The 24,904-nt window shown below is 54.7% G+C and overlaps 2 protein-coding genes across 4 annotated transcripts in view; both read right to left on the bottom strand.

Moving 5' to 3' along the window:
• Positions 1-12,127: 12,127 nt before the first annotated feature.
• The window catches only part of GNG7 (G protein subunit gamma 7), an 82,846-nt gene continuing 70,069 nt past the window's right edge, over positions 12,128-24,904 (bottom strand). For both annotated transcript variants that reach the window (XM_053372465.1, XM_053372464.1), the window contains 2 exons: positions 14,112-14,227; positions 12,128-13,138 (listed from right to left, as the gene is read on the bottom strand). In XM_053372465.1, the coding sequence (XP_053228440.1) occupies positions 13,013-13,138; positions 14,112-14,192 (207 nt within the window). In that variant the 5' untranslated portion in view covers positions 14,193-14,227 and the 3' untranslated portion in view covers positions 12,128-13,012. The remainder of the gene's footprint in view (positions 13,139-14,111; positions 14,228-24,904) is intronic.
• Positions 14,263-24,904, bottom strand: part of DIRAS1 (DIRAS family GTPase 1) — a 111,011-nt gene continuing 100,369 nt past the window's right edge. Inside the window, exon 3 of one of the 2 annotated variants that reach the window (XR_008328334.1) lies at positions 14,263-14,637. The gene's annotated coding sequence lies outside the window, so the exon portion shown is untranslated. The remainder of the gene's footprint in view (positions 14,638-24,904) is intronic. The other variant, XR_008328333.1, reaches the window with a different exon arrangement.

The following is a 24,904-nucleotide window of genomic DNA, read 5'->3' as shown; positions in this document are numbered from 1 at the left end:
ACGGTCCATGTAGAGCAGTGCTGTCTGCACTGGCTGGCAGCATCGGCTATCTAGGGTTTCCGAACGGGGACAAATCCCAGTCCTGCCTGCAGATGCTACCAGGGATTGAACCCGAGGCCTTCTGCATGCCAAGCAGCTGCTCTGCAATGCTCCAGACCTCATGCTCCCAAACCATTTTTGATTTAAACAGAAACGCAAGAAGCTCAGAACATCTCTACACTGGCGGGCAGCAGCTCTTTGGTATTTCTGCCTTGGGGCAATTCCAAGCCTTGCCAGGGACTGAAGCAAATACATTCTGCATGCCAAGCAGGTGCTCTCCCCACTGGACCATGTGACTGTCTCTGCCCCAAAGAAAAGACAATCTGCCCCTGCAGTTCCCACCATGTTGCAGAGCCCAGTCAGGTGATTCACCGCAAAGGATTCTTTCTCGCCTTCTTTAGGGATCCTGTGCCCAGGAGATCTGGGAGCCTCAGGCTCCCTCCACAAATTACGTAAAGCCCCGAGCGCACACACGCAAGCGGGGTGACGAAGGCCAGCTGGCATGAATCCTGCTGCTGACTTGCCACAGAAGCTCTCAGCCCTGCAGCAGCAGCAGCAGCAAGGAGGAGGAAGGGATCGTGGGAAACTAGATCCAGTGCAGATCCCGGCCGTCCTGGCAGGGTTGAGTCAGGGTATGATCGCACATGCTCTGGACAGATGCCAGGACAAGGCACAGGCTGAGGACACGCCATTCATTTGGAGCATGTCCAAAGCCCATTCTTTCTTCCTCTCCAAAGTGTGCACTGAGTGAACAACAGCAACAACAGCAACAACAGCAACTCTTAGCAACCTGATCTCCAAGAGGCCTAGCCCCCTGCAAGGCAGGAATCTGCAATACAGATCAATTGAAGTCAAGTCCTCATGCTTCTGATAAAGGGTGGATTTAAATGCAGCCAGCTGCTCATTGCCCCTTTTAGAACCATAGAATTGCAGCATTGGAAGGGACCCCCAACGGACATCTAGTCCAACCTCCTTCAGTGCAGGAATCTCAGCCAAAGCATCCAGCTCAGCAATCTCCCACCTTCAGCATTCCTTCAGGGTTGCAGGTGGGGGATTCTTCCAAGCCCTGCCAGGAGGCGCCCCAAGGGATCAAACCTTCTGCATGCCAAACAGCTGCTCTGCTCTCCTCCACTGCCAGAGGATCAGCCACTGCAACAGAGCATTTCTTGTGCCTAAGCAGAACCAGATGTGTGTTTTCCTCTCCGCTGGTTTCTCGTGAGACGCTTGGCGGGGAGGAATGGCTGTCTGGGCCTCTCGCCCACTGACCGCACAGCCTCCCAGCTCAGCCGCGGGACAGAGAGGCCGCAGAGCCCACGCAGGGGTCTCCCAAATCCACTGCCCCACCACGCCCCTGCTGCCTGAGTCAGGGCGTCTAGCCGGATGGGGATGTCCAGGTCTAGCTGTGGTCACAGGAACGGATTCCCTGGCATGATAAGCTCAGACCACAGTCATCCCAGCTGGGTGACTTTCTCTCAATTCAGTCAAATGACCAAAGGAAGTCCTTCTTCATTTTGCACAGAGCTAAACCCTGGAACTCCCTCCCACAGGAGGCAGGGAAGACTGCCAGCCTGTGTGGAGGAGGAGAGGGCTATTAGCCATTGTTGTTGTTGATGATGATATACTGCCCTCTATCAAACAATCTCAGGGAGGGTCACAATGGCTATGCTGTCACCTCCACAGTCTGAATCCTGGTTGCTGGAAACCACAGGAGGGAAGAGCTGCTCTTGTGCTCGGATCCTGCTCACGTGATTCCCATGATGCGCATCTGATTGGCCATGGTGAGAAGATGTCCCCCAGGCCCAGAGGCAGTCTATCTGGAATCCTGGGTTCTATGGGGTATTTGGCCCCTGTGAGCCCAGGAGGATGGACCAGATGGGTCCAGGCTTTTCCGAAGTTCTCCTGCTCTTGACCTGCCCTGGGGGTGAGGAGGCTTCCCTGCTTCCACCAGCTGAGCCTCTGGGCTCTGGCAAGTGACGCGGCTGGCTGCCTGGCTGGATGAGTCCTCTCTTTTCTTCTCCGCCACCCACCCAGTCTGGCTGCAGCCGAACCCCAGACATCTCCCAGGCCAGAGACTCTGAGCATCAAGCAAAACCCTCACGGTCGCCGCCTGCCAGGGTGTCTCCACTGCAGACAAGCCACTTCCTCTGGGGAGGCTGCAAAGAGAGCCCCCCCCCCGCAGCCAGGCCCCCTTTTGGGGCTCCTCCAGCCCCACTCCAGACTTGGCATGCAGAGAGTGAGAGGGTGGGATCCAGACAGCTGTCTAGGAACAGGCTGCCTCATAAAATCCTCGGCTTGTCTGAGCTTTGGCGGCCGCTGGCTTCCAGCCGAGAAGACCCAAAGGCAGGCAGGCAGGCTTCTCACAGCGCAGGAGTGTGGGGTTTGTCGGGGGGGGGGGAGTGCAATGGACACAACGCTGGGCCTGTGGGCAGCGCAGGGAACTGTGCCGAGTCTTCCATGCAACAAGCACAATGCTGAGATTCCTGCCCTGCAGGGGGCTGGACTAGAGGACCCTTGGGTACCCCTCCCAATCATACAATTCTATGACCAGGCAGCCCTAGCACCTCCTTCTTCCCTCTTTCCGCTTGCATATTCTGCCCGTTTCTCCTCTTTATTCTGTGCAGGCCCCTTGTGCTCCCTCTCTGCTCTTCTCCACATGTGCAGAGCATCAGAGCATTCCTTGGATTGAAGGCTGTCACTCAGAGTTCCTGGGTGAACTGCAGGAGCTTCAGGTGGTTGAGTAATGTGCCCAGTTTTCAAGAACCTTTGCATGAGTAACAGCCAAGTGACTGCATTCAAGCGACGCAGACCATGGAATGCAGAACTTGTCTCACATCAGACCAACGCTCATCTGCATCAGCATTGCCTGCACTGGCTGGCAGCAGCTCTTTGGGATTTCAGACGGGGGATCACGCTATTCCCAGCACTGCGGGGACCTCAGACCTCTCTATCCCCCAGCTTCAGATTAAATCACAGTCCACAGCAGTGCAGGGAAAGGATGTCTTATCCCAAGCGGGTGGGTGGCCTGGCTGCCTATGTTCTTATTCATTCTGAACAGTGAGGACTAGACTCTTTATGCCCTTGCTCAACGCTTTCCGCTGCATCGTATTGGAGGCAGCAGGAGTGAATTCTCCATTTGCATTCTTGCTTCCCCCGCAAGCCTCTGCAAATTAGGGAGAGCTTTCTGGCAGCAAGAGGGAGCGCCAAATCTTCCAGCTCTCACACTCCTGAAATGAGGGGGCTAAAAAGTTGTAATGTGACTTGGGGATTTCTAAGATATTTGGGTTAAATGAATACTTGAGAATTTCTGCTCTCCGGAGTTCAGCTGATCAAGACCTGGGCAAACTCTTGGGTCCCACCTGGGATGCAGAATCTGCCCCATCACCCGGGATGAAGAGGAGGAGGAGGATGGCAAGCCTCTCTGCCGGCCTGCAGATCCTGCTGGGCCGAAACCAGGCAGCAGCCGGAGGACTGAGTCAACTGTTGGCAGGGGCCCAGGCTGGGCAGGGAGGGACAGAGGAAGGAGGCAACTTCCTCTGCTCTCTGCTTTGGGCTCCGAAATCCGGGCAGATGGGAGGTTGTGGGTGAGGCTGGCCTGGGTGCAAGTGCTGCGGGCAACCAGCTCCACCCTTAACCTGCACAGCCTCTGCAGGGAAGCAGGTCCCTGGAAATGCAGGCGAATCCTTGTGCACGACTGGCTTTGCCAGGCCCTCCCTGGCTATGGCAGGTCAGGAAAGGGCACCCCAAAAGACCGAGGGGAAGATGGAGAGATGCCTTGAGAGGAACGGGGTGCAGCGTTAGGGGAACAGGCGAGGGAGAGGTGATGCCAGGCATGGAAAGGGTGGACAGGGAAAATGCTGGCCTCTAGGAGGACAGGATGTTAGATGGGACCCCTTTGGGCTGGACCCATAGACACCTGGCATGGTATTTTTGGAAGCAATTTGCAGAACACACCCACCCACCCTGATCTGCCCATCAAGTCCAGAGTCCGAAAGGGCCCAGCTGCCCCACTGTGGGAACTCCTGGCAGAGGATCAGGGTGTGCAGAGAGGCAGCTGCCTGGCCTGTGTTTGCCGAGCGCTGGAGGGAAGAGCGTGTGCCCAGGAGGGAAGGGAGCGTCCCAGCCGACCTCTGCCTGGCCACCTGCGCCCACCCTGGCCCCCCGCCACTGGGAGTGGGTGCTCCCGGGAGGGCAGGCCAGAGGAGGAGGAATCCTAGAGTCCTGGAGTTGGAAGGGACACCCGGGGGTCATCTAGTCCAACCCACTGCATGGAGGACCATCTGAGAAGGAGGAAGCACCCATAAATGTTAGGGGGCCCTTTGAGCAAAAGAAGAAGGCAGGGGGCGGTGCCAGTTTGCATATGAGAATTTATAGGGATGGATGCATTGCTGTTTGGGGGGGGGTGAGCGCATTTTGCAGAATGGGGACCCATCCTGTCCAGGACCCTGTCCTCACAGGACCAGACATCTCAAAGGGAAACCCGCCAGTGGGTTGTGAGAGCAGCAGCCTCCTCCTGCTCTTGTTCTCCAGCGTTGTAAGGTAGACCATCTCTGTCCAAGGAGGCTCTGTAGAGAAATCGCAAGAAACTAAGGAGAACCCAGAAGCAGCAGCAGCAGCAGCAGCAGCTGGATCAGGCCAAAGAGTCCAGTCTGGCATCCTGTCCTCCCAGTGGTCAAACACCCCTAAGGACCAAGGAATTGGGATAGATTGCCTCTGGGTCTGGAGGTTCCATAAGGACAGAAGAAGAGTCTGGCTGCTGGATGAGACCCAAAGGGTCAGTCCCAGATGCCCCTAATGGGAAACCCACAAGCAGGACGCAAGGGCACTTCTTCCCAAGGATTAATTATTTCAAAATGTGTTTTAAAATATATTTTCAATAAATAATAATAATAATAATAATAATAATAATAATAATAATAATAATAGTTATTATTCATACCCTGCCCATCTGGCTAGGTTTTTGTAGGCTGCAAATGACAGGCGGGAGAAACCCCCAGATTTGCAAGAAAGGTACATAAAACAGCCATAAAACTGTGCTTATTCCGATTATCCCAAGTCTCATAGCGTGTGACGGAGTTTCCAAGTTCCTGCTCCCTGATCTTCCTGCCTTGCAGGGGGTTGGCCTTTTAGCTGTTCTCAGTGGTGAATTGGGGGCCTCTTCTCCCCCCTTTCTCTCTTTCATAGCCCAGTCTGGGGGAAAAGTGTCTAGTTTTTGTCTCCCTCCATGGAAGCAGATCTTGGGGGACACAGGCTCAGAAACCAGATGAAGTAGTTTCAATACAATCAAGTGGGGCTTTTGATGCCCTTTGCCAAATCCTTCCAAAACAGCTTGCAATTCCTCTTTTTTACTATGATCCTATACTCATAGAATCGTAGAGCGAGAAGGGACCCTGAGTGTCATCTAGTCCAACCCCCTGCAGTGCAAGAATATGCAGCTGTCCCTTATGGGGATTGAACCTGCAATCTTGGTGTTATCAGCACCACGCTCTAACTAACGGAGCTATGGATTCACCGCTGCAGTTCCCTGTCCCTTTGTTGGCTATTTGCAGGTTAGTAGCACTGCAGAGAGCTTGCTGGGGAGACCATGCATTAAAAAGGGACTCAAAAATAACTTTATCAAGGTTTTAATAACAAAAACAAAAACTCCTTTTACACTAAAGATAACAACAACAAACCAGACCCAACCACCAACCCATCCCCCAGGGTAATGGGAGAGGAGCTAGGTGCTGCTCTTTATATACTAGACCCAGTTGCTGACACAGCTTGATAAACACAACTCAGCAGCACCTGCTATGTTTCACAGCTGCAAGACTGGGTCCCGTTATTTGCCCTGGCCCTGGCCCTTAAAGACATACACAACTTGTGAAACAATAATGAACCTTTACATTTTACAGTGACCAGTCAACAGAGAAAGCAGAGAGGGCAAAGGCTCTGTGTCACTCCCCAGGGAGGAGTGGGGCCAGCACTGAGGACAGCCTGCCTCTTGCACTGGGTTGGAGCTGCAATCCCTCGACTTCTGTTCCATACAGGACTCTGCCCCAGTCACCCTTAGGTGGATGCAGCTTGGACGTTCTAGCAGCCTTGAACGGTTACCTCGCTGGCCTGACCTTTGGACAAATATGTGCTCCAACTTAAAATAAGGCTGCTCAAGAGGCTGTGATGGTTTGGCATCATTCAGCTTTGATAAGACACTGAGCCAAGGAGGTTCAGCCAGTGTTAGCCCTACTCTGAGTAGACCCATTATTTGCCTTGGCCCTGGCCCTGAAAGACATACACAACTTGTGAAGCAATAATGAACCTTCACATTTTACAGTGACCATTCAACACCCTTTCCCTCAGAGTGCACGGCTGGGCTTGCTTCCTCGAGTCGCCTGGGCCTCTGCAGCGGCCAGTGGGCAGCCCCTCTCACCTTTGACCCCAGGCTGGCCTTTGCAGCAGGTGACTTGGTCTGGTGACTCTTGGGGCGACGGCCAGCTTTGAGAGGATTTCGGGTGGGGTGAACTTCCTCCCTGGGTCTCTCCCATCTCCTGACTTCCCCTTCACATTCTTCTCCCCCCAAGTGACGTCCTGCCCAGCCCCACTCGCTGACAAACGGTGGAGGGGTGTGGGTCAGGCCGTGCCCTGCCAGTAGGTTTCCGAGGAAATGGCTCCCGCAAAGGGGGTCCTGGGGGGTCCCCGACAGGGTGGTGTTGGGGGGAAGTGTGTGGCTTGGCCCCCCTGCCCAGGGAGGGAAAGGGCGAGGGCTGCGCTGCCCAGCGTGCAGAGGGGGCAACGCCCCAGGGACCGCCCATGGCTGGCTTCCAAGGCACATGCAGAGTTGAGCTGCGTTATGTTCCCAGTCTGAGTGCTCAGCCCAGGGGGAGAGGACATAACTTCAGTGTCGCCAAAGGGGCCTGTCTAGGCCTAGGAAGGACCTAGGAATCCAGATAGACTGCCTCTGGCCCTGGAGGATCCTTGAGAGCCTAAGGAGAGCAAGTTGGATCAGGCCAAGGGGACCAGCCATCCTTCCTCACAGCGGCCAAGCAGACCCCCCAAAGGATGCCACTGTATTCTGCTCTGGTCAGACCTCACCTGGAGTACTGTGTCCAGTTCTGGGCACCACAGTTCAAGAAGGACACTGACAAACTGGAACGTGTCCAGAGGAGGGCAACCAAAATGGTCAAAGGCCTGGAAACGATGCCTTATGAGGAACGGCTAAGGGAGCTGGGCATGTTTAGCCTGGAGAAGAGGAGGTTAAGGGGTGATATGATAGCCATGTTCAAATATATAAAAGGAGGTCACATAGAGGAGGGAGAAAGGTTGTTTTCTCCTGCTCCAGAGAAGCGGACACGGAGCAATGGATCCAAACTGCAGGAAAGAAGATTCCACCTAAACATTAGGAAGAACTTCCTGACAGTAAGAGCTGTTTGACAGTGGAATTTGCTGCCAAGGAGTGTGGTGGAGTCTCCTTCTTTGGAGGTCTTTAAGCAGAGGCTTGACAACCATATGTCAGGAGTGCTCTGATGGTGTTTCCTGCTTGGCAGGGGGTTGGACTCGATGGCCCTTGGGGTCTCTTCCAACTCTATGATTCTATGATTCCATGATTTGAGCACAAGAGCCACTCTCTTCCCCTGCAGTTCCAGCAAGAGCAGCAGCCTCCTCCTGCTCTTGTTCTCTGACATTCAAAGATAGACTGGCTCTGCCCATGGAGGCTTCATTTAGCCTACCTAACACTTAGCACAATCCCACCTGCACCCCTACTCAGAAGTAAGCCCCCTCCCAAACTCACTTCCTTTCTAGGTGGGCGGGAAGATGTTTTGTCGGCTCCTCTTTTTTGCGTTTGTGATTCCTGAGTAGCAGGGGGTTGGGCTGGATGTCCCTTGGGGGTCCCTTCAAACTCTGTGAAGGGTTTCACAGCTCTGTGACTCTGTGATTTATCTTAAATTAAAGCGGGGGGGGGGACGACTCCAAATCCACAGTTTTGCAATAGCTTTTGTTAGGAGTACGAACCCCAAATGTCACAAATGTTCTGAGAAGTTTTTGGCAGGTTGAGATCTGTTTTATAAATAGCCAGGAATTTGGCAGGACAGATTCTTCCAACTGCGTATAAAAACAGTTTTGAACTTTTAAGGGAAAACAGGACCAGCTGATTAGAAAAAACACAAGGTGGATCCAATAAATGGAGTCGTTTGTTTTTTATTTTAATTTTTTTTAAAAAAAGAAGCAATGAACGTGGAAAGGAAAAAGGAAAATCAAGTGCTGCCTATTATAGTGGATGGAATATTCTGCTTAATGGGAACTTCTTAATCTTATTTATAGACTGCATTGGGCTTTGGTGAAATGCAAGGCAAATTCTGAATCACTGTTCAAGCAGTGTGTGGGGGGGTTAATTTATATTTGTGTTTTAATCAGTATTACTTTTGCAATACAGGGGAGTGGATAAAGAAATGAAGCTGTGAGGGTCGGGAGCCAAGATGCAGAACAAAAGTTTTCTCTGCTTCCAGGAACATGAGGAGTTTGGGGGGAAATTTGGAGCAGCTGAGCTGGGAGGAAGACGGGGAATTTTTCCTCTGCATTCCTGGAATAATTCTAATAGTTTAAAGGATGCTTGTCTCTCTCCCCTTCCAACGCTGTCTGTGTTGAGGTTTTGATCTGGAAACATCAGGGGGAAACCAGCATGTTTTGGCCCCAGTAAGGCATCACCAGGCAGACCTGCCCTGAATCTCTGCAGAACTGCTGCCAGCCTGTGCAGGCAGTGCTGAGCTAAGTCAGGGCTCCCTGGGGGCAGTGGGATTCCCTAGCAGGGGCACCAAGTGGCGAGGGAGAAGCAGAGGGGCAAATGGCTCTCAGACTTCGGAAAGCCTGGACCGTGCTCCTCCCTTTTCATGGCATTGGGTGGGACCCCCAAGGGCCATCCAGCCTAACCCACAACCAAAGAACCCCTAATTTTGTCACATTAATTAAATAGCTCTAATTGGATGTATGAATAAATGTGCCATTTTGCATTTTGTGGCATTCTCTTCCTTAGCAAGGGGGCAGAGGAGAACGACCTTGATGACCAAGGGTCTGGAAACCAAGCCTGGTAAGGAACGGTTGCAGGAGCTGGGTTCTGAGAGGAGAGCCATCTACCAATATCTCAAGGAACAAGGTTGTTTCCTCCTGCTCTGGAGGGCAGGACTCGAACCCATGGCTTCAAGTGACAAGAAAGGAGATTCTGACTCAACATCAGGAAGAACTTTCTGGAAGTAGGAGCTATTCAAGAGTGGAACAGTCTCCCTCGGGAGGTTCAGGACTCTCCTTCCGTGGTGGTTTTTAAGCAGAGGTTGGACGCTGTCCAGGATGCTTTGTTGAATGGCGGCAGCAGCGGCGGGGGGGGGGGGCGAGCTGACCCTTGGGGCTGCCTTCCAACTCTACCATTCCATGACTTTTGCTCCCAGGAGCTCAAAGTGGTGCTCACAGGTCTCCCGCTCTTCATTTAAACCCTACAACAACCCTGTGAGGTAGGTCAACCCGAGAAACAGCGACTGGCCCCAGAGACATGCAGTGGGCTTTGTGGCTGAGCGGTGGGATTCAAACCCTTGTCATCTTCCCCAGGCCTCCTTTAATCCTCACAACAACAGCCCTGCAAAGTAGGCCAGGCTGAGAGAGAGGCTCTAATTTCACCGTCCTTCATGGATTCGAACCCAGGTCCCTCAGGGCCTGACACTCTCCCCCACTGCACTGCAGGACTCTGCTCCTCTCCCTGCGTGGAATTAGGCTGGGGGGCATATGCAAGGGGGGGCTGCCTTATATCCTGCGGAGAGCAGAGGCCTCATCCTGCCTGGGTTGCCTTGGGCGCCTGCCTTCTGCCGCCTCCCAGAGTAAGGAGCTGCTGGAGAAACCCAGTTCAGAGAGGCTCCTATAAATAGCCCTGCCGGGTTCCCGCCGGAGCTATTTCTGGCTCTTCTGGAGCTATAATTAACTTGCCTCCGCCGTCTGCCTGGCACCACAGCCAGCCGGGGGGAGAAGAGCGGGCCAGAGCCAGCGGCAGCCGCGCAGGGCTGGCGTTGCAAGGCCCGCTGCGTGGGAAGGGGGAAGGGGAGCCTGCCAGCAGGGCCTCAGCTGACCCCGGGAGAGCGGGCAGCAGAATTGCAGGACCCTCGCCCAAGGATCTTAGACCCATAGGGATTTGGGAGGGACCCAAGGGGTCATCCAGCCCAACCCACTGCGGTGACAGAGTTGGTGGTGGCAAGAAGTGGATTTTTTGGGGTGGAAAAGAGGGGCCTCCTCCTTCCGCAGCGCCTTCCTGCAGACCCTAAAGGGGGGCGGCTTTTCAATCCGGGGGCCGTCTTCCAGTCTGGGCAAAGGGGGACGGAGCGGCTCATGTGAGATGATAACTTTGTGCAGTCGGGTGTCTCCTCCCCCTGCGTTCTTCTCTGTCCTTCTCCCAGGGGCGCAAAGAGGCACAAACAGAGTTCAGGGGCGCATCTTCAGCCAGGCAAAGACCCCCAAGGAGGGCTTTAGGGTGCGGCTTGGGCAAATTCACAGAGGAGGAGGAGGAGGAGGAGGTGGGTGCTCTATTCAGGTTGCAAACCGGGACCCCTCTGACCCCCTCAAGTGGTTCCCTCGAGGGCTGGCCTAAAGCAGAGCCAGGACTCCCCACCCTGGAAAACAAGCCCTCCCCAACGCTCTCCACAAAACCCCCATTTTACACAACCAGTTTGTTCCCCTAGGGGCCAAGGTTCAGGGTGGTCCTCACCCGGAGTTTCCGCTCCCCCTTCCCAGTTTTGCACCCTTTGCTAGATAGTGCTGCACATCAGAAACACCCGCAAGGTGGGGGTGTGGAAATGCAGCAAGAAGCCAATGGAAAGCAGGATGGAGCCTTTTTAAAGAGGACCAGATGTCTTCTTGAGTTTTTTCTCCCAACTCCGGTTTCAGCACGATTTCCCCAGGGCATTTGGAGGCTGCACAGAGGATGGGGAGGGGGAGGTGTGGACAGGCCCCCAAACTGTGCAATTCCCTAAATAGAAGTTTTCAGAGCCCCCCACCACCCCCCCAATTGGAAAAAGGGCAGAGACGAGACGCTCCAGCAAAAGTGAGTTTTTAATTCGTTGTGTGATCAATATCCTTATTGTTTTAAACAGCAATTCCACAAAATATTAAACACTGCGAGGAAAGAAACTGGTCTATGGCACACGGGAAGAAAAGAACGACGAAGGGCTTGGCAAAAAGAGAAAGGAAACCAAGGAGGAGATGATCAAGCCTACGTTACGGACACGGGTTTTCACTTCCCTAAAAATACAATCTTTACAAATCTCGATTTGCTTTTGGCAACAATATCAGGATTTGGCAAATAAGAACAAGGAATTGGAGAAAGAATTCAAAAGCACAAAACACCTGTGTGGCAGGCATTCTTTTTTTCTTCTCACAAAAGAAAAACCACCTCTGAAATAAATGCATTTTAAGCTTGTTAAATTAAAAAGAGAACCTCGGAAAGTACTTATTTCATCAGTTTGGCAAAAAGAGAGAAGGGGGCAAATTGGCACCTTTGGAGAGTCAGGGGGACGTAAGGCCTGGATCTCTGGAGAAGAGATGTGGGTTTTTAGGGGGGGTCCCCCTGCTTCGGAGTGGGGTGCTGGGACAGGACAGCCGTGCCCCCTCCTCCTCCAACTGGAGCAGCGCAGAAGGAAGAGCTTGCAAGCGAGGGGCAGGAGGGTGGGGAGGGGGTTGCCGAGGAGGAGGAGGCCCTGGGGCATCTCTCTCTTGCCCCCCAGCCCAGCTGCCCAAACCCCCTCTTTGGTGCAGCAATGGCCCTGGGCAAGCAGGTGGAGAGGGCCAGGGAGCAGACATTCTCTGGCTGGCAAGCAAGGGGTTAAAGTGCCCCCCAGGGGAGAGGAGGGTCCATTTTTCTTTTCCAAGGACAGCAGGGACCGACTGCCAAATGAGGCCTCCTTCCCTTGGGGGCACCCGAGAGCAAACCTGCTGGCTTGGATGGATCCCCCCACTTTGGCCTGACACAGCTGTAGGGATGCCTCTGGGGCCTGTATGCCAGGGCAGAGCGAGGGGCCAGGGGCTTTGGGACGGGGCCTTTCCAATCTCTCTCTCCCCCTCCCTCCTTTCCTGGGCTGTGGGGTCCCATGGCCTGCCCCCCACCCCTTGAGACAGGCCACCTTCGGCCTCTTCCGACCCCCCGCAGCACCCCTGGCTGGCAGCAAAGGGAGCCTCCCTGCAGGGCTGTCGTCCGCAGAGTCCCCTCCGCTCTTCCCCCAAGGAGAGAACCTCCTTTCTCCCTTGCAAGGCGGGGGGCAGGAAGATGCCCACTTTCTGCCCCCCCATCAAGGAAGGAGCCTTTCGCTCTCTCATGAAGGAGGGAGTTGTTTATGGGGGACTCATGCAGGGAGACGCAGCCCTAGCAGGGCGAGGGGCTCAGGTTAGGAGGGGTGCACAGGAGGGGGTCTGCTCCCCAAGGAAGGGAGACTCTCCTCCTCCGTGGGGACAGGAAGGTGCCCCCTGCCCCCCCCAGCCCTGTCAGGGATTCTGCAGGGGGTCCGTGGCACTTCCAAGGCAGGAGCCACCTTGGGGAATGGCGGGGGCCAGGTCATGGTTCCTGCCTTCTCCCCACTGCTCCTGTGAGGCTTTTGAACCAAGGACTCCAGGGTGGGTCATTTGCAAAGGGGCACAGTGCGCAGACGCACGTGCAGAGAGCCCATCTCCCACAGAGCCACACCTCTGGTCTCACCTGCCAAGGGCCAAAGTGGGGAACTTTGGCGTCCAGGCTGACCCCGGCCCACCGGACGGACATCAGGGTGGTTTCCAAAAGGGCATGCCCGCCTCCCCCGCCCCCAAGCACCCCCTGTGCTCCTCCACCTGGCCAACTTTGTTCCTGGGATTGGGATCCCCCTGGGGGTCAGAATCGGACCTGGGCTTGGTGCAGTCTGCACCCTGATGGAGCCCCTCTCTGCCCCTGGCACGCCTCGGGTGTCCAGTGCCGCTGAGAGACAGACCAGGCAGGAGCAGGCTATAGGATGGTGCAGGGCTTCTTATCCTTGAAGGGGTTCTCAGAGGCTGGGACACCCACCAGCAGAGGGTCGTTCCTGGCCTGCTGCTCGCAGTAATTCATGAGCTCAGAGGAGGCTTTGGAGACCTGTGTGGGGAAGAAGGAGAGAGAGGAATGAGAGAGGCAACAGCAGGATCAGGCCCCCCTCTCAGCCTGTGCAGATGTGCCAGGGGAAGTCCGCAGGTGGGACTCTAGCACAAGAGAGACTGCCTGCCTGCCTGCCAGCCACGGAAAAGCGTTGCTGCCTCCGACTTTGGAGGCAGAGCCCCCCCCCCCGCTAGTAGGAAAGGGGCTGGCGATGGGGGGGGGGAAGGCTGCTTCAGATTACCAAAATACGAAGCACCTCACCATCATGGGCACAGCTGGGGGGGCAGGTGCCCGCCCAGTCAAGGAAATAAAGAAAAATACTTAACTAAAAGTCGATATTGTGGAAATATTTTGACAGTTTTTTCTGAGCACTTGTGGTAAAAAGGAAGTGATTTGAAACAACTGTTGTTGAGACATTTCGTTCCGAATCTGCTAGACGGAGCACGGGATGGGGACGGGGACGGGGTGTCCCGGCCCCTGGAACATAAATCCTGGCCACGCCCAGGCCCCCCATTTATTTAAGGCAGGAACCGCGTCTGGACTAATCTCAGGAGACCCACGAGACAAGGATGGAAACACTGAAGGACAAGACGGGAGATGTGTTTCAGCTCCATGCTTAGCAGGGGTCCCTCCATGCCCCCCCCGCCCCCCCTGTCCTCCTCGTCTTCCTTGGGAGACCTTGGAAGGTGCAGCAATGGGGCTTGGGGGCCACAGTTTTATTTCTGTCCCAAGGTCTCTTCTGGGAGCCAGACCCCAAGAGAGGCTCCCCGAGACCCCGGACAAGAGGGGTGGGCAGATACACTCAGCCCCCCATTGCCAGAGAAGCTGCGGGGGGGGGGGGCTCTTTGCTCTTGCATGAGGAGTGGGGTGGGTAGGTAGTCTGGACAGCCCAGGATGCCCCCGCCCCCGGGAGAGCTTTGAGGGCCCTGTGGGGTGTGCTTGGGGGGGGTGGCCCTCCTCTTTCCTGGCGCACCTTTATCCTCTCGATCCCGGCCTCGATCCGCAGCTGCTCCACCAGCTTCCGTGCCTGGGCGATGTTGTTAGTGGTCGACATGGTCTGCCATGGGCTCTGCCTCAGCGCCTGGAATGCTGCGAGGGGGAGAGGAGAGGAAGAGCACGTGGGGCTTCCTTCTTTCCCTGGAGTGACCCACTCCCCTCCTGCCCCTGCCTCTCAGGGCGCCCAGGTGAGCAAGAGCAGCTCAGGCATCTCCTGCTAATGTATCTTTAAACTTAAATATTTACATTCCCTTTCTTCAAATACAGGCTATCACTCTGAAAGAAATCTAGAAGGCACAATTTGCTTCAAAGGAGAATGCTATGCTATGTTTGTCACTTCTTAATCTTCCGACATGCTCTGCATTTTGTATATTTGTACTTCTCATGCTCTGTGTTTCTGTGTTTTGGATGTTTGCTGTAAGCTGTTTTGAGCACAGCTCATTGTGGGAAAATGGCATAGAATTGTAGGGTTGGAAGGGACCCCAGGGGTCATCTAGCCCACCCTCTGCAACGCAGGAATCTTTTCACCCAATGTGGGGCTTGAACCCACAACCCTGAGATTAAGGGTCTCCTGCTCTCCAGACTGAGGTACCCAGCATGTAAGTGAACTCACTCACTCACTCACTCACTCACTCGGAGGGAGGCCTCTTCCCTTTCCCCCTTTTTACGATAACATTATTGCCCACCCCACCCCTCCCTGAAGTACAGAGACAGTGCTAAGCAGCAGTCCATGGGGACCGAGACTCAAAGCGCTTCCGCCCAGCAGGAATAAGTCAAGGGAAAGGGTGGCTCTGCAGTGTCCCAGGAGAAGCCGTGTTTGAGAAGCTTGCACAGAGTCAAGCTGTACAGAAAGCAATGCTGCTTTCCCCCCAGGGTGTAAGAATTCTGCCCCAGACCTGCCACACCCCAACCCCTGCTTGGATTCAGATCGCTCTCTCATTTCTGTTTCCGGGTTCCTGCGCCTTGAACAGCTTTCGGCACCGAGGGGATTTCAGCAGGGTATAAGCTCTATGGGAGAAATTGGCTACCCAGTGGCTTAGCTAGGGGTGGGCCAGGGGGCTAGCCGGGGTTTTTGCCTCCAGAGGGGCACCATTGAGGTGCTCAGCCGGTGTGCATGTACACAAATGTGCCAAACTGGGTCTTTGACCCAGGTGAAATAAAGTCTAGGTTCTTTAACCAGGCCTTTGGCTGACTGACATTCAATGAACTTTTAAAATGTGTTGCGGGGGGGGGGGCGGGATTGGGTTGTTTTGGTTTTATGCAGACAGGTTCCAGGACAATTGGACGGTGCCTTGAAGGGCTGCACAGAGACGAGGTGAAAAAGGGCAGGAAAAGCTTCTGGCTTCTCCCCCAAAACAGGAGACACCCCTGCCCTGTTCAATACCCTGCAGCAGAGCCTCCCTCCTGGGCTCCCTGGTGCAAGTGGGGTCAGGATCGGGGCCACAGGGTTTGCAAGGGAGGAGTCCACCTGCAGCCCAGGTGTGACTTATCTGCAGCCCAGGCTCCGTCCTGCATAAAAGGGGCTTAGCAAGGCGCTTAGATAAAAGAAGCTTTCAAGTGGGAAGGGGAGGAAGAGTTGGGCAGCTGCTTACAATGGAGGCGTCAGCAGGTAGGTGCCCAAGAGAGCCGAGTTCCTCCAGTTCAGACTGGGAGTGCTGGTTTTGGAGCTTTCTCCAGCGAAACCTGGAGGCTTGTCTCCCGGGAGGTGGGAGCCGGTCCCTTGGCCTGGGAGCACTTGGGGGGTGAAGGAGAGGATCTCTTAAGGCACCCAGAAAGAAAGCAGGGGGTCCTCAGCCCCCTGCCCTCCCAGGAGTCCTTGGAGGTGTTATTCAAAAGATATGACCCCCAACAAAGGTTTGTGGCAGTTTTGAAAGATTTTAGGGACTGCCCCGCCCCTTAGCCAAAGACCACCCAAAAGCACCACACCGAATTCTGAATCTGCAGCAGAAATCTGAGTGTGGCTTGTGAGGGTTTGACATAAGATCTGGTAATGCTGGCAGGTTGCCTTATCCTGGCCAGTCTGGGACATTTTTGAAATGGTTTCTGAAACCTGCCCTATTCACACACAAAATGTGCTCTTTTGACTGGGTTGGAAGGATTTGTAAGTGAAAAGAACCTTTGGGAGAGGTGTTTCCAAGCTATTCTCTTTTGCAGAGAACAAATTTGGGATCCTTAAGAGTGAAGATGACTTCTGGATTGCTCCCCTGTTCTATTTCAGAAATAATAATAATTTATTATTTACAGTCCGCCCATCTGACTGGGTTATATTTGTGTGTGTTTTACCTTGTGTACTTACAAACATTCATTTTATTTCTGGCACCTTAGAATTCTTAAAACAGAGGGAAGGCTTACATGCGAGTAATCTTTGCAGGTGGTGTCTCCACCTGAGCCCAGAACCTGCCCATGCTGCAGGTGGAGGTCTTCTCTTGCAGGGCTGGGGGCTCCACTGACTCTGGGGCTCAGCTACAGGAATTTGGTGGGGGCTGGACAATGTGGCAGCACTGTGGGAGGGGGTGCCCAAAGTGGCCCCCGCTAGCCAGAGCAACTCAGGGGTGGTGGCCAACGTGTGTCTACGCTGGGTAGGTCCAAAGCCCCAGCCGCTTCCCATGTGGGGACAAAGCCCCTTTGGACTGGGCGATGGCCTTGACTTTGGGGGAGGTGAAAGGGGGGCCCCTTCCAAGCAGGCGGCGCTTAGCTGGGGTGGGGGGAGACACATGCGCCCCCTGATGGACGCGCAGGACGCAGCAACAGCCGCAGGGGCAATGGCTGCCCACAGGTGCCCCTCTCTGCCGAGTCTGCAGCCTTCCAGGTGGGGGCGCCGCAAATTCGCCCGCGCTGGATGGCTCTGAGGGGAAATGCTTGCCCAGGGGGACTGTGGTCCTTAAGGGGGGGCGGTTGCAGGGTGCCTGGCGAATGCGCTCCTCCTCTTGCCTTTGCAGCCAAGTCCTCTGCCTCGCTGGCCGGCCCCCTGGCCCCCCTGAACCGCCGCAAGGCGCAGAACCCCCCCATGATGACCATGGTGATGGAGGCGGTGAAGACCCTGAATGAGCGCAAGGGGGGCTCTGTCGTGGCCATAAAGCGTGTTACGGAAATTACGGGGGGGGCATATTTAAAGTTAAATATTACAAATATTATGCCTGAATATATCCTTCCAACTTGACAGCTCAGGGAAGTCACCTAATTTAAAAATAATATAAAATCATCTCCTTTCCCAGTTAATTATAAAATTAATTTTATAATGAATGATTTTAGAGTGTTCTTTGTGTTGTACTTTTGTATTGTTTTATTGTTGTTAGCCGCCCTGAGCCCAGCTTCGGCTGGGGAGGGCGGGATATAAATAAAATTTATTATTATTATTATTATTATTCCCCCCATTCCAAAACTATTTTCCCCTTGAAAAAGGACAATTGCTGGGCTCATTGTTAGCCAAAGGAAGCCAAATCTCATCACCTGACTCGCCTCAGGCTCCAGACATGCAAAGGAACTTCTATTGTACTTTTGGGTGGTGGGCATTTAAGACATATTTGTCTATGCTCATCTTATACCCGAGTCTTGCCCTGCCATGTCTGCTTATGCTAATCTTGTACCAAGGACTTGTCTGGACATGTTTGCCAAGGTTAACCCCTCCCCTTCGAACTGTATTCTGGGATGTGGTGGGAAAGTTTTAAAAGTCTTTGTCACCCCATCCTCGGGGTTCAAATTTGCTTTTGAACCTATTGCGCAATCAACCTTGGTCTACAGCTATTTGCTCCGGTTGGCTGGACTCCTTCCTTTATTCTGCAGGGGCTCTGCCCGACCAGCTGGGGGACTGAGCAGCCTCGCACCTAGATTTTTCCCTAACAAGCGCTACATCCTGGGCACCTACCCCGGGGTGGACCCCATCCACCTGAAGTATGGCCTGAAGGTGGCCCTGGCCAGAGGCCTGGAAAGGGGCTGGCTCATCCGGCCACAAAACTCTTCCGCCCTGGGGGCCACAGGGAGATTCAAGGTGAGGGGAAGGGGCTGGGGGGGGGTTAGTGGAGGGGTGGTATCTGGTGGGGACATGTCCTGCTCCTTCTGACCCCCCCCCGCAGTCAGCTCCCGCCTTTTAGAAGCTGCCAGTAGGCGACAGCGGCCACAATCCCAGGATGGCTTCGACTGGCCAGCTGAACCAGCTGATGGGAGCTGAGGGATCTCTGACCCTCAGTGAGTTTGGGGCTTCCCTTGCATGTGAAGACAGGCTCCTGCTAGCTAGGGATGATGGGAGTTGTAGTCCCACAACAGCAGGAGACCCAGGTTTGGGAAACACTGATTTAGAGCCAAACATCTCTGTGGAATCTGCCCTGAGAGCTCAGAAAGACCCCCCCACACACACCCCAGAACTCCTGGGGAGAGGGAGCATTTTCTTTCCCTGCTCTTAAATGTCCTTTCTTGTGTCCCAACGCCTCCAGCTGGGCCCAGCCTACACCAGGGGGAAGAAGAGCCCGGAAAAGCATTTGGATGGAAAAACAGGGCCCACACCGAAGGAAGCGGCCAAGGTTCCTATGGAGAAACCGAGGCTGGAAGGTAAGGAGGAAGGGCCACAACCCCCCCCCCCGGCTCTGTGGTTGCAGGGGGGCTGGTGGCCTCCATGGACGGAGGCAGGAGAATAAGGGCAATGGTTGGGATTCATCGGTCCTGCTTGTGGGGCAGCTGGTAGACCAGTGACCCTTTGGCTCCCCCCAGCAGCCAGACTCCTCTTAAGCAGGTCTCTTGGGATAGCAGCACCTCCAGGGCCAGGGGCAGTCTACCCCTGAATGGCAAACCAGTGGCAGGGCTCTTGCACTCAGGTCCTAACCCACAATGGGCACATGGTTGGCCCTGGGAGAACAGGAGGCTGTACTAGATGGGCTCTCTTTATGTTCCTATGCTGAAAAATGTGTGGTCTTTACTTCCTTTCTGGAACAAGAAATCCTGCACTGCTTTTGTACAGTGGAGGCAGTCCACCTCCACAACCCAATATTGTGTGAGGATGGAGGGGGCAGGTCTGATCCAGCAGCCAGCTTCTTCAGAGGCCCTCATGGAGCCTCCAGGTCCAGAGGCAGTCTGTCTAGATTCCTGGGTCCTGAGGGGCATTTGTCTGCCGTGAGGACAGGAGGCTGGACTGGACTTTGGGCCTGATCTTGCAGCTGCAGGGCTCTTTTTCCAGGTCTTCCCTGAAGACGGCTGGTGGGTCGCAATCCTGCTTCAGGGCGCCTGAACTGGGTCAGCAGGTGGGTCTCCTGCCCTGAGGAGAGTCCAAAAGCAGCAGCAGCAGCCGTGTTTCTGGGAGGAGCAAGGGAGGCGAACAAGGTCAAAGCCTGGCTCTCCTTCCGGATGGCCACCTCTCTCGCTCTCTCTGCTTGGCTCGGCCAGCCTTTCCGCTCTGGCCACAGACCCCTTGCTTAAGAGGCTGGGCCCCCACCCTGGGCTCCCCCTGCTCAGCTGTGACTTCTGGGGTGTTTTTGTTCCCTCTCCAACAATCGCAGAAGGGGAGGAGGAGGAGGCGGGTCCCAGCACAAGTACCAAGGCGAAAGCTACCAAGGTACCGCAAGTCCTGGGTCTCGTTGTTGTTGTTTACTAGTGCAGCACCCTTCACCTGCAGAACTCAGGGTGGTTTGTCTTCTTTGCTGGGGGCTGCCGCCCCACAGTGCTGAGCTCTGGCCTCTTCTTGCCACCAGCCAACCAGGCAGTGGGGCAGAAGGGGCCGGAGTGGGGGTCACTAATCCAGCTGAGAACGAGGAAGCCCTTTCTGTCTGGAATGGGTCCCTGAGAAGATGGGGGGGGGCTCTCCTTCCTTGGAGGTTTCTAAGCCGAGCTTGGGCGGGCATCTGTCAGGGATGCTTTATCTGAGAGTCCTGCATTGCAGGGGGCTGGGCTGGATGACCTCTGGGGACCCCTCCCAGCTCTGGTTCTCTAACAGCTGGGCCTCAAAGCCTGCTGAGGTCTTAACTCTCTGCCTCCGCCCCTCCAAGCTGAACCTCTCTCTGCAAGCTCCTTCACACTTTCCTCCAGGGGCTTCCTCTGTCTCCCCACTTATCTCTGATTGTTTTTCTTTGCCCTCCTCTGAATTTCTTCCAAAGAGCAGCGTCCAGAACTGGCCTCAGGCCGCCGAGATGCTGCCATGGAGCCGCCTCCCCTCCTGCACAGTCCAGGTCCCCTTTCAGTCAGAAGGCTTTCCGTCCCGGGGGCCGCATGCGCATCTGCACAACCTTCCAGGGGCCAGTGGTGGAGGCGAATGAGTGGCAAATGTCAGGGCTGCCTTTGGTTAGCAGGTGACGCACACTCACCCCTCCTCGAAATGAGAGGCAATTGTCCAAGGGCAAAAGCACTGGCAGAGCCTTTTGAGGGCCAGGCAGTAAGTCATGGAGGGCCGCATCTGGCCCTTGAGAGTGTACCCCATCCCTGGCCTGAAGGAACAAATGTTTGCATTTGGATCTCTGTTTAGCTTGCACCCAAGGAAGTGGGGAACTCCTTCATTGCTTCTCCATAGTGTAGAGTTGGAAGGGGACCCCAGGGTCATCCAGTCCACCCCCTGCAATGCAGGAATCTTTGGCTCCGAGATTCAGAGCCTCAAGGGCCACTGTGGTGACTTGTGTGCAGCAATAAGGCTGCTGGCACTTTTGCCGAGCTAAGCAGGTCCAGCATGGCTTCAAACTGGCAGGGCTGGATGGCCCTCAGGGTCTCTTCCAACTCTGCCATTCTGCCAGTTGAGCCCCTTCTCCTCTCTCTCCTGCCTCGCAGGATCCAGGCAAACCTCCAGCGAAGCCCAAGGCAAAGAAGTCCCCCGGGGGGAGAAAGAGGCCCAAATCCTCAAGAAACAGAGCTCTTCCAAGGCCCTCCCGGCAAACACACCCGGTGCCCGCCAGAAAGCTGTGTCTAAGGAAAGCAAGACGGGGGGCCGAGGACGAGGGGCCCCCCAGGCAGAGGCCAAGGCGCCTGCAGCGGCCAAGAAAGCCAAGGTTGACCAGGGGTCCAAGCCCCCCAGAGCCAAAGGGTTTCTATAGTATCGTGTATTTTAAAATGGGGTTTTAGAGTTTTTAGGGGGTTTTGAATGTTTTATGTAGTTTTGTAGTAGTTTTATGTAGTTTTGTGGTAGTTTTATGCAGTTTTTGATGGGACGCGGGTGGCGCTGTGGGTAAAAGCCTCAGCGCCTAGGACTTGCCGATCAAAAGGTCGGCGGTTCGAATCCCCGCGGCGGGGTGCGCTCCCATCATTCGGTCCCAGCGCCTGCCAACCTAGCAGTTCGAAAGCACCTCCGGGTGCAAGTAGATAAATAGGGACCGCTTACTAGTGGGAAGGTAAACGGCGTTCCGTGTGCTGCGCTGGCTCACCAGATGCAGCTTGTCACGCTGGCCACGTGACCCGGAAGTGTCTTCGGACAGCGCTGGCTCCCGGCCTCTAGAGTGAGACGAGCGCACAACCCTAGAGTCTGTCAAGACTGGCCCGTACGGGCAGGGGTACCTTTACCTATGCAGTTTTTATGTAGTTCAATTTACTGGTAATTGTCCTGCATGGGACAGTGACAATAAAGATATATCGTATACCGTAAGAGGGAGGGGGAGAATCCAGCCAGCCGGGGCCCCAAGGAGGCCTGAGGGGCCAGATTCCGCAGGGAGGGCAGGCTGGGGGCACATGGCTGTCCAACGCGGCACCCTCCATCCACCTCGTCCAAGGGAGAGGAGACCCCTTTTATGGCGGGGGCTGCCCCTCCACCTCTGGCACAACGTCCCCATTTATGAATGGACTATTTATGAAGCAAAGACCCTGTTTTTAAACACCGTGTCATTTTCCAATAAAGTTCAGAATGCAGCAAGTTGTGACCTCAAATGGCTGTGATACAGAATTTAATTTGCTCTCCAAATTAAATGCCACCATAAAATGCTCCGGGGATGGCATATACTTATATATGCCCGAAGAATCTGTCCCAGCATTTTTATCTGTGCATATCCCCAACTCTGCATATTCCCCCTCCCTCCTCCCTATGTTAATCCTGTGTAACCCAACCCTTTCTTGATATATTCATGATGTAACTGTGATGTATTGATGATGCTTCTGCACTGTATCATGGGTAAGGGAGGGAAGTTTTAAATGTTCATGTCACCCCATCCTCGGGGTTCAATCTCGCCTTGAACCTGTTGCGCAATAAACGTGGATCTTCTGCATCTTGCTCCCGTCTCCGGCTGCGCTCATTTTGCTCCGCAGGGACTTAGTCCGACGAGCTGGGTGGCAGAGCAGCCTCGCACCCAGATTTTACCGTAACAGCTGCTTGTGCAAAATGGCTTCTCCGTGCATGGGGAGGCCTGACCCCCTCCCAATGGGGCCCTGATCCTATGGGTGTGGCAGTTTCTGTGGCTGGCCATTGTGAGAGCTGGGGGCTGGGCTAGACTGGGGGCTTTGGGTCGTCTTGTGCCTTTAGGGAACCTCCAGGCCCAGAGGCAGTCTATCTGGGCTCCCTGGTGCTAACTGTGTTTGACGACTGTGAGAACAGGACCCTGGGCAGGGCAGCTCCATTCCTGAGAGTGTGGTGCTGACAAGGCCAAGGTTGCAGGCTCCGTTCCCATATTCCTGCATCACAGAGGGTTGGACGGGATGACACTTGGGGTCCCTTCTGATGATTCTTTGATCTGAGCACAAGAGCAACTCTTCCCTCCTTGTGGTTTCCAGCAGTGAGGATTCAACTGTGGAGGGGAGATCACATAGCTGAAGCGTTGGATGACCCCTGAGGGTCGTCTAGCAAAAGCCCCTGCAAGGCAGGAATATGCAGTTGTCTCTTACGATGACTGAATCTGCAACCTTGGCCTTATCAGCAGCCTTTTAACTAACTGAGCTATCCAGGCTGATATTCATCTGTTTGCAATCTCAGCCGCCTTGATGCAGAGTCAGGCCATTGCAGCTCAGTACTGCTGGCACTGGCTGAGTGGCTCTCCGGGGTCTCGGGTTCACAGGGCATTCCCAGCCCGGGGCGGGGGGGGATGCTGAACACAGGGAACCCTTTTGAATGCACTGGGAATGTCCCCCTCTGTGCCCGAGATGCTGCAAGTCTAGAGGGAGAAAAGGCTTAGCAGTTCCCTAAAAAGCATTTTGGGGGGGGATGGAGAGCTGCCCCCCCCAGCCTGGGCCAGAGATCTGGATTGGTTGGAGGGGCATGAGAATCCTGCCCTTTCCCCCTCCTGGCTCCCTGTTTCTGGCGCAGGTGGAGATTTGAGAGCCGCCCTCCCGAGAACCCTGCCTGCTTTCCTCTCTGTCTTTGTCCCCTGCAGAGATAATGGCTTCTAGCAGCACCAGGGAGGGTGCCTGTGATGGGCAGCGTGACTCACAGCCATCAAGAACACTCACAAGGAGAGAGAGGGAGGTGTATTCCCACATGCTTTGCTGTCAGAAAGGCAGACTCGGCACCCATCGGGGTGAGTCAGCACCCCAGGCCAAGCTGGGGAAATCACCCAGGCTGCCCCACCCACCCACCCACAAGGCCCTTAACTGGGGGGTGCGAGTGAGAGAACGCTCAGCATTGCCATGACTTCATTGCCAGCATCCTCCCAGGGTGCAAATGCTCCCAAGGCACCAAAACTGCGGTTCCTGCATTGCAACCCCTCTGCCGTTCTAGGACTCTACAACAAGGAAGCCTTTGCTTCGAGCGGCTGGAGGGGAAAGCCTGCTTCTCGCTTCTTTACTCTGCAAACCTTCCTGCTGCCTGGCAGGGCTGGAGCAGGGCCAAGTCCCTACGTGAGAGGAGGAGGAGGGAGCGACTTTGCATGCGGAGGCCACAGAAGCAGTGGCAGAAGTGGATTTCTGAAGCCCTGCCCTTTCCTAGGTGAATGGGCAGCCGAGCCTGGAGACAGAGGCACTTTATGACCCATAAACGCTGGGTTTAAAAAATGCACGCAGCACAAATCTTTTCAGAGTTAGGCCTAAGTCAGCTTCTGCAGACATTGAGAGCTGCCTCTTCTCTCTGCCCCCTTCCCTGGTTCCAAGGGGCTGGAGGGAGGGTGTGATCCTGCTCCCATCTCCAACCACATGGGTGAAATCTGGAGGACTCGCCTTAGCTGCTGAAGCAGGGATAAAATATCAGAGTTGGAAGAGACCCTGTAGGTCATCTAGTCCAGTCCCCTGCAATGCAGGAATATTTTGACCATGACCCTGAGATTAAGAGTATTTTTGCACTACCAGAAATTGCAAGGAGGGGGAAAGGAATTGCCTTATTGTCTCCCACCATACAGGCAGAGCAGAGCTAACATGGTCTGTAGCCACAGATGTGCCCATAGTCATCTCCATGAGTTAGTCATAGAATCAGGGAATCGTAGAATTGGAAGGGACCCTGAGGGTCATCTAGCCCAACCCCCTGCAATGCTGTAATAGGAATAAGCAGCTATGCCATATGGGAACTGAACCTGCAAGCTTCTGGGAGGGAGTTCCACGGATTTCCAACCACTGGTATGCAGTAGCCACTGATGCAGCCTTAGCTTTGCCAGGTCCTGATTCTATGCTTGAGCATTCCTGCATTGCAGCGGGTTGGACTAGATGACCCTTGGGGGTCCCTTCCAACTCTACAATTCTAAGCTGGCCGCCATCCCTGCCTGCTGGGGGCAATGGGGGGCAGGTCTAGGACCCCTTTACTGCTGCTCCCACCCCCAAGAGGGTCTCGCATTAACCCTCTCCTTACCCCCATTGTTTTGCACCAAACACATTGGGTGAGTTCTTCCCCACCTAATTTTAAATGCAGAGAAAAGAACCAAATTGTTCATTCAGCGCCTAGGAGGACTCTGGCGGCAG

This window comes from Podarcis raffonei, chromosome 18 (assembly GCF_027172205.1).
Source record: "Podarcis raffonei isolate rPodRaf1 chromosome 18, rPodRaf1.pri, whole genome shotgun sequence".
NCBI classification, from domain to species: Eukaryota; Metazoa; Chordata; class Lepidosauria; order Squamata; family Lacertidae; genus Podarcis; species Podarcis raffonei.
This window is presented reverse-complemented; position numbering and strand designations above follow the sequence as displayed.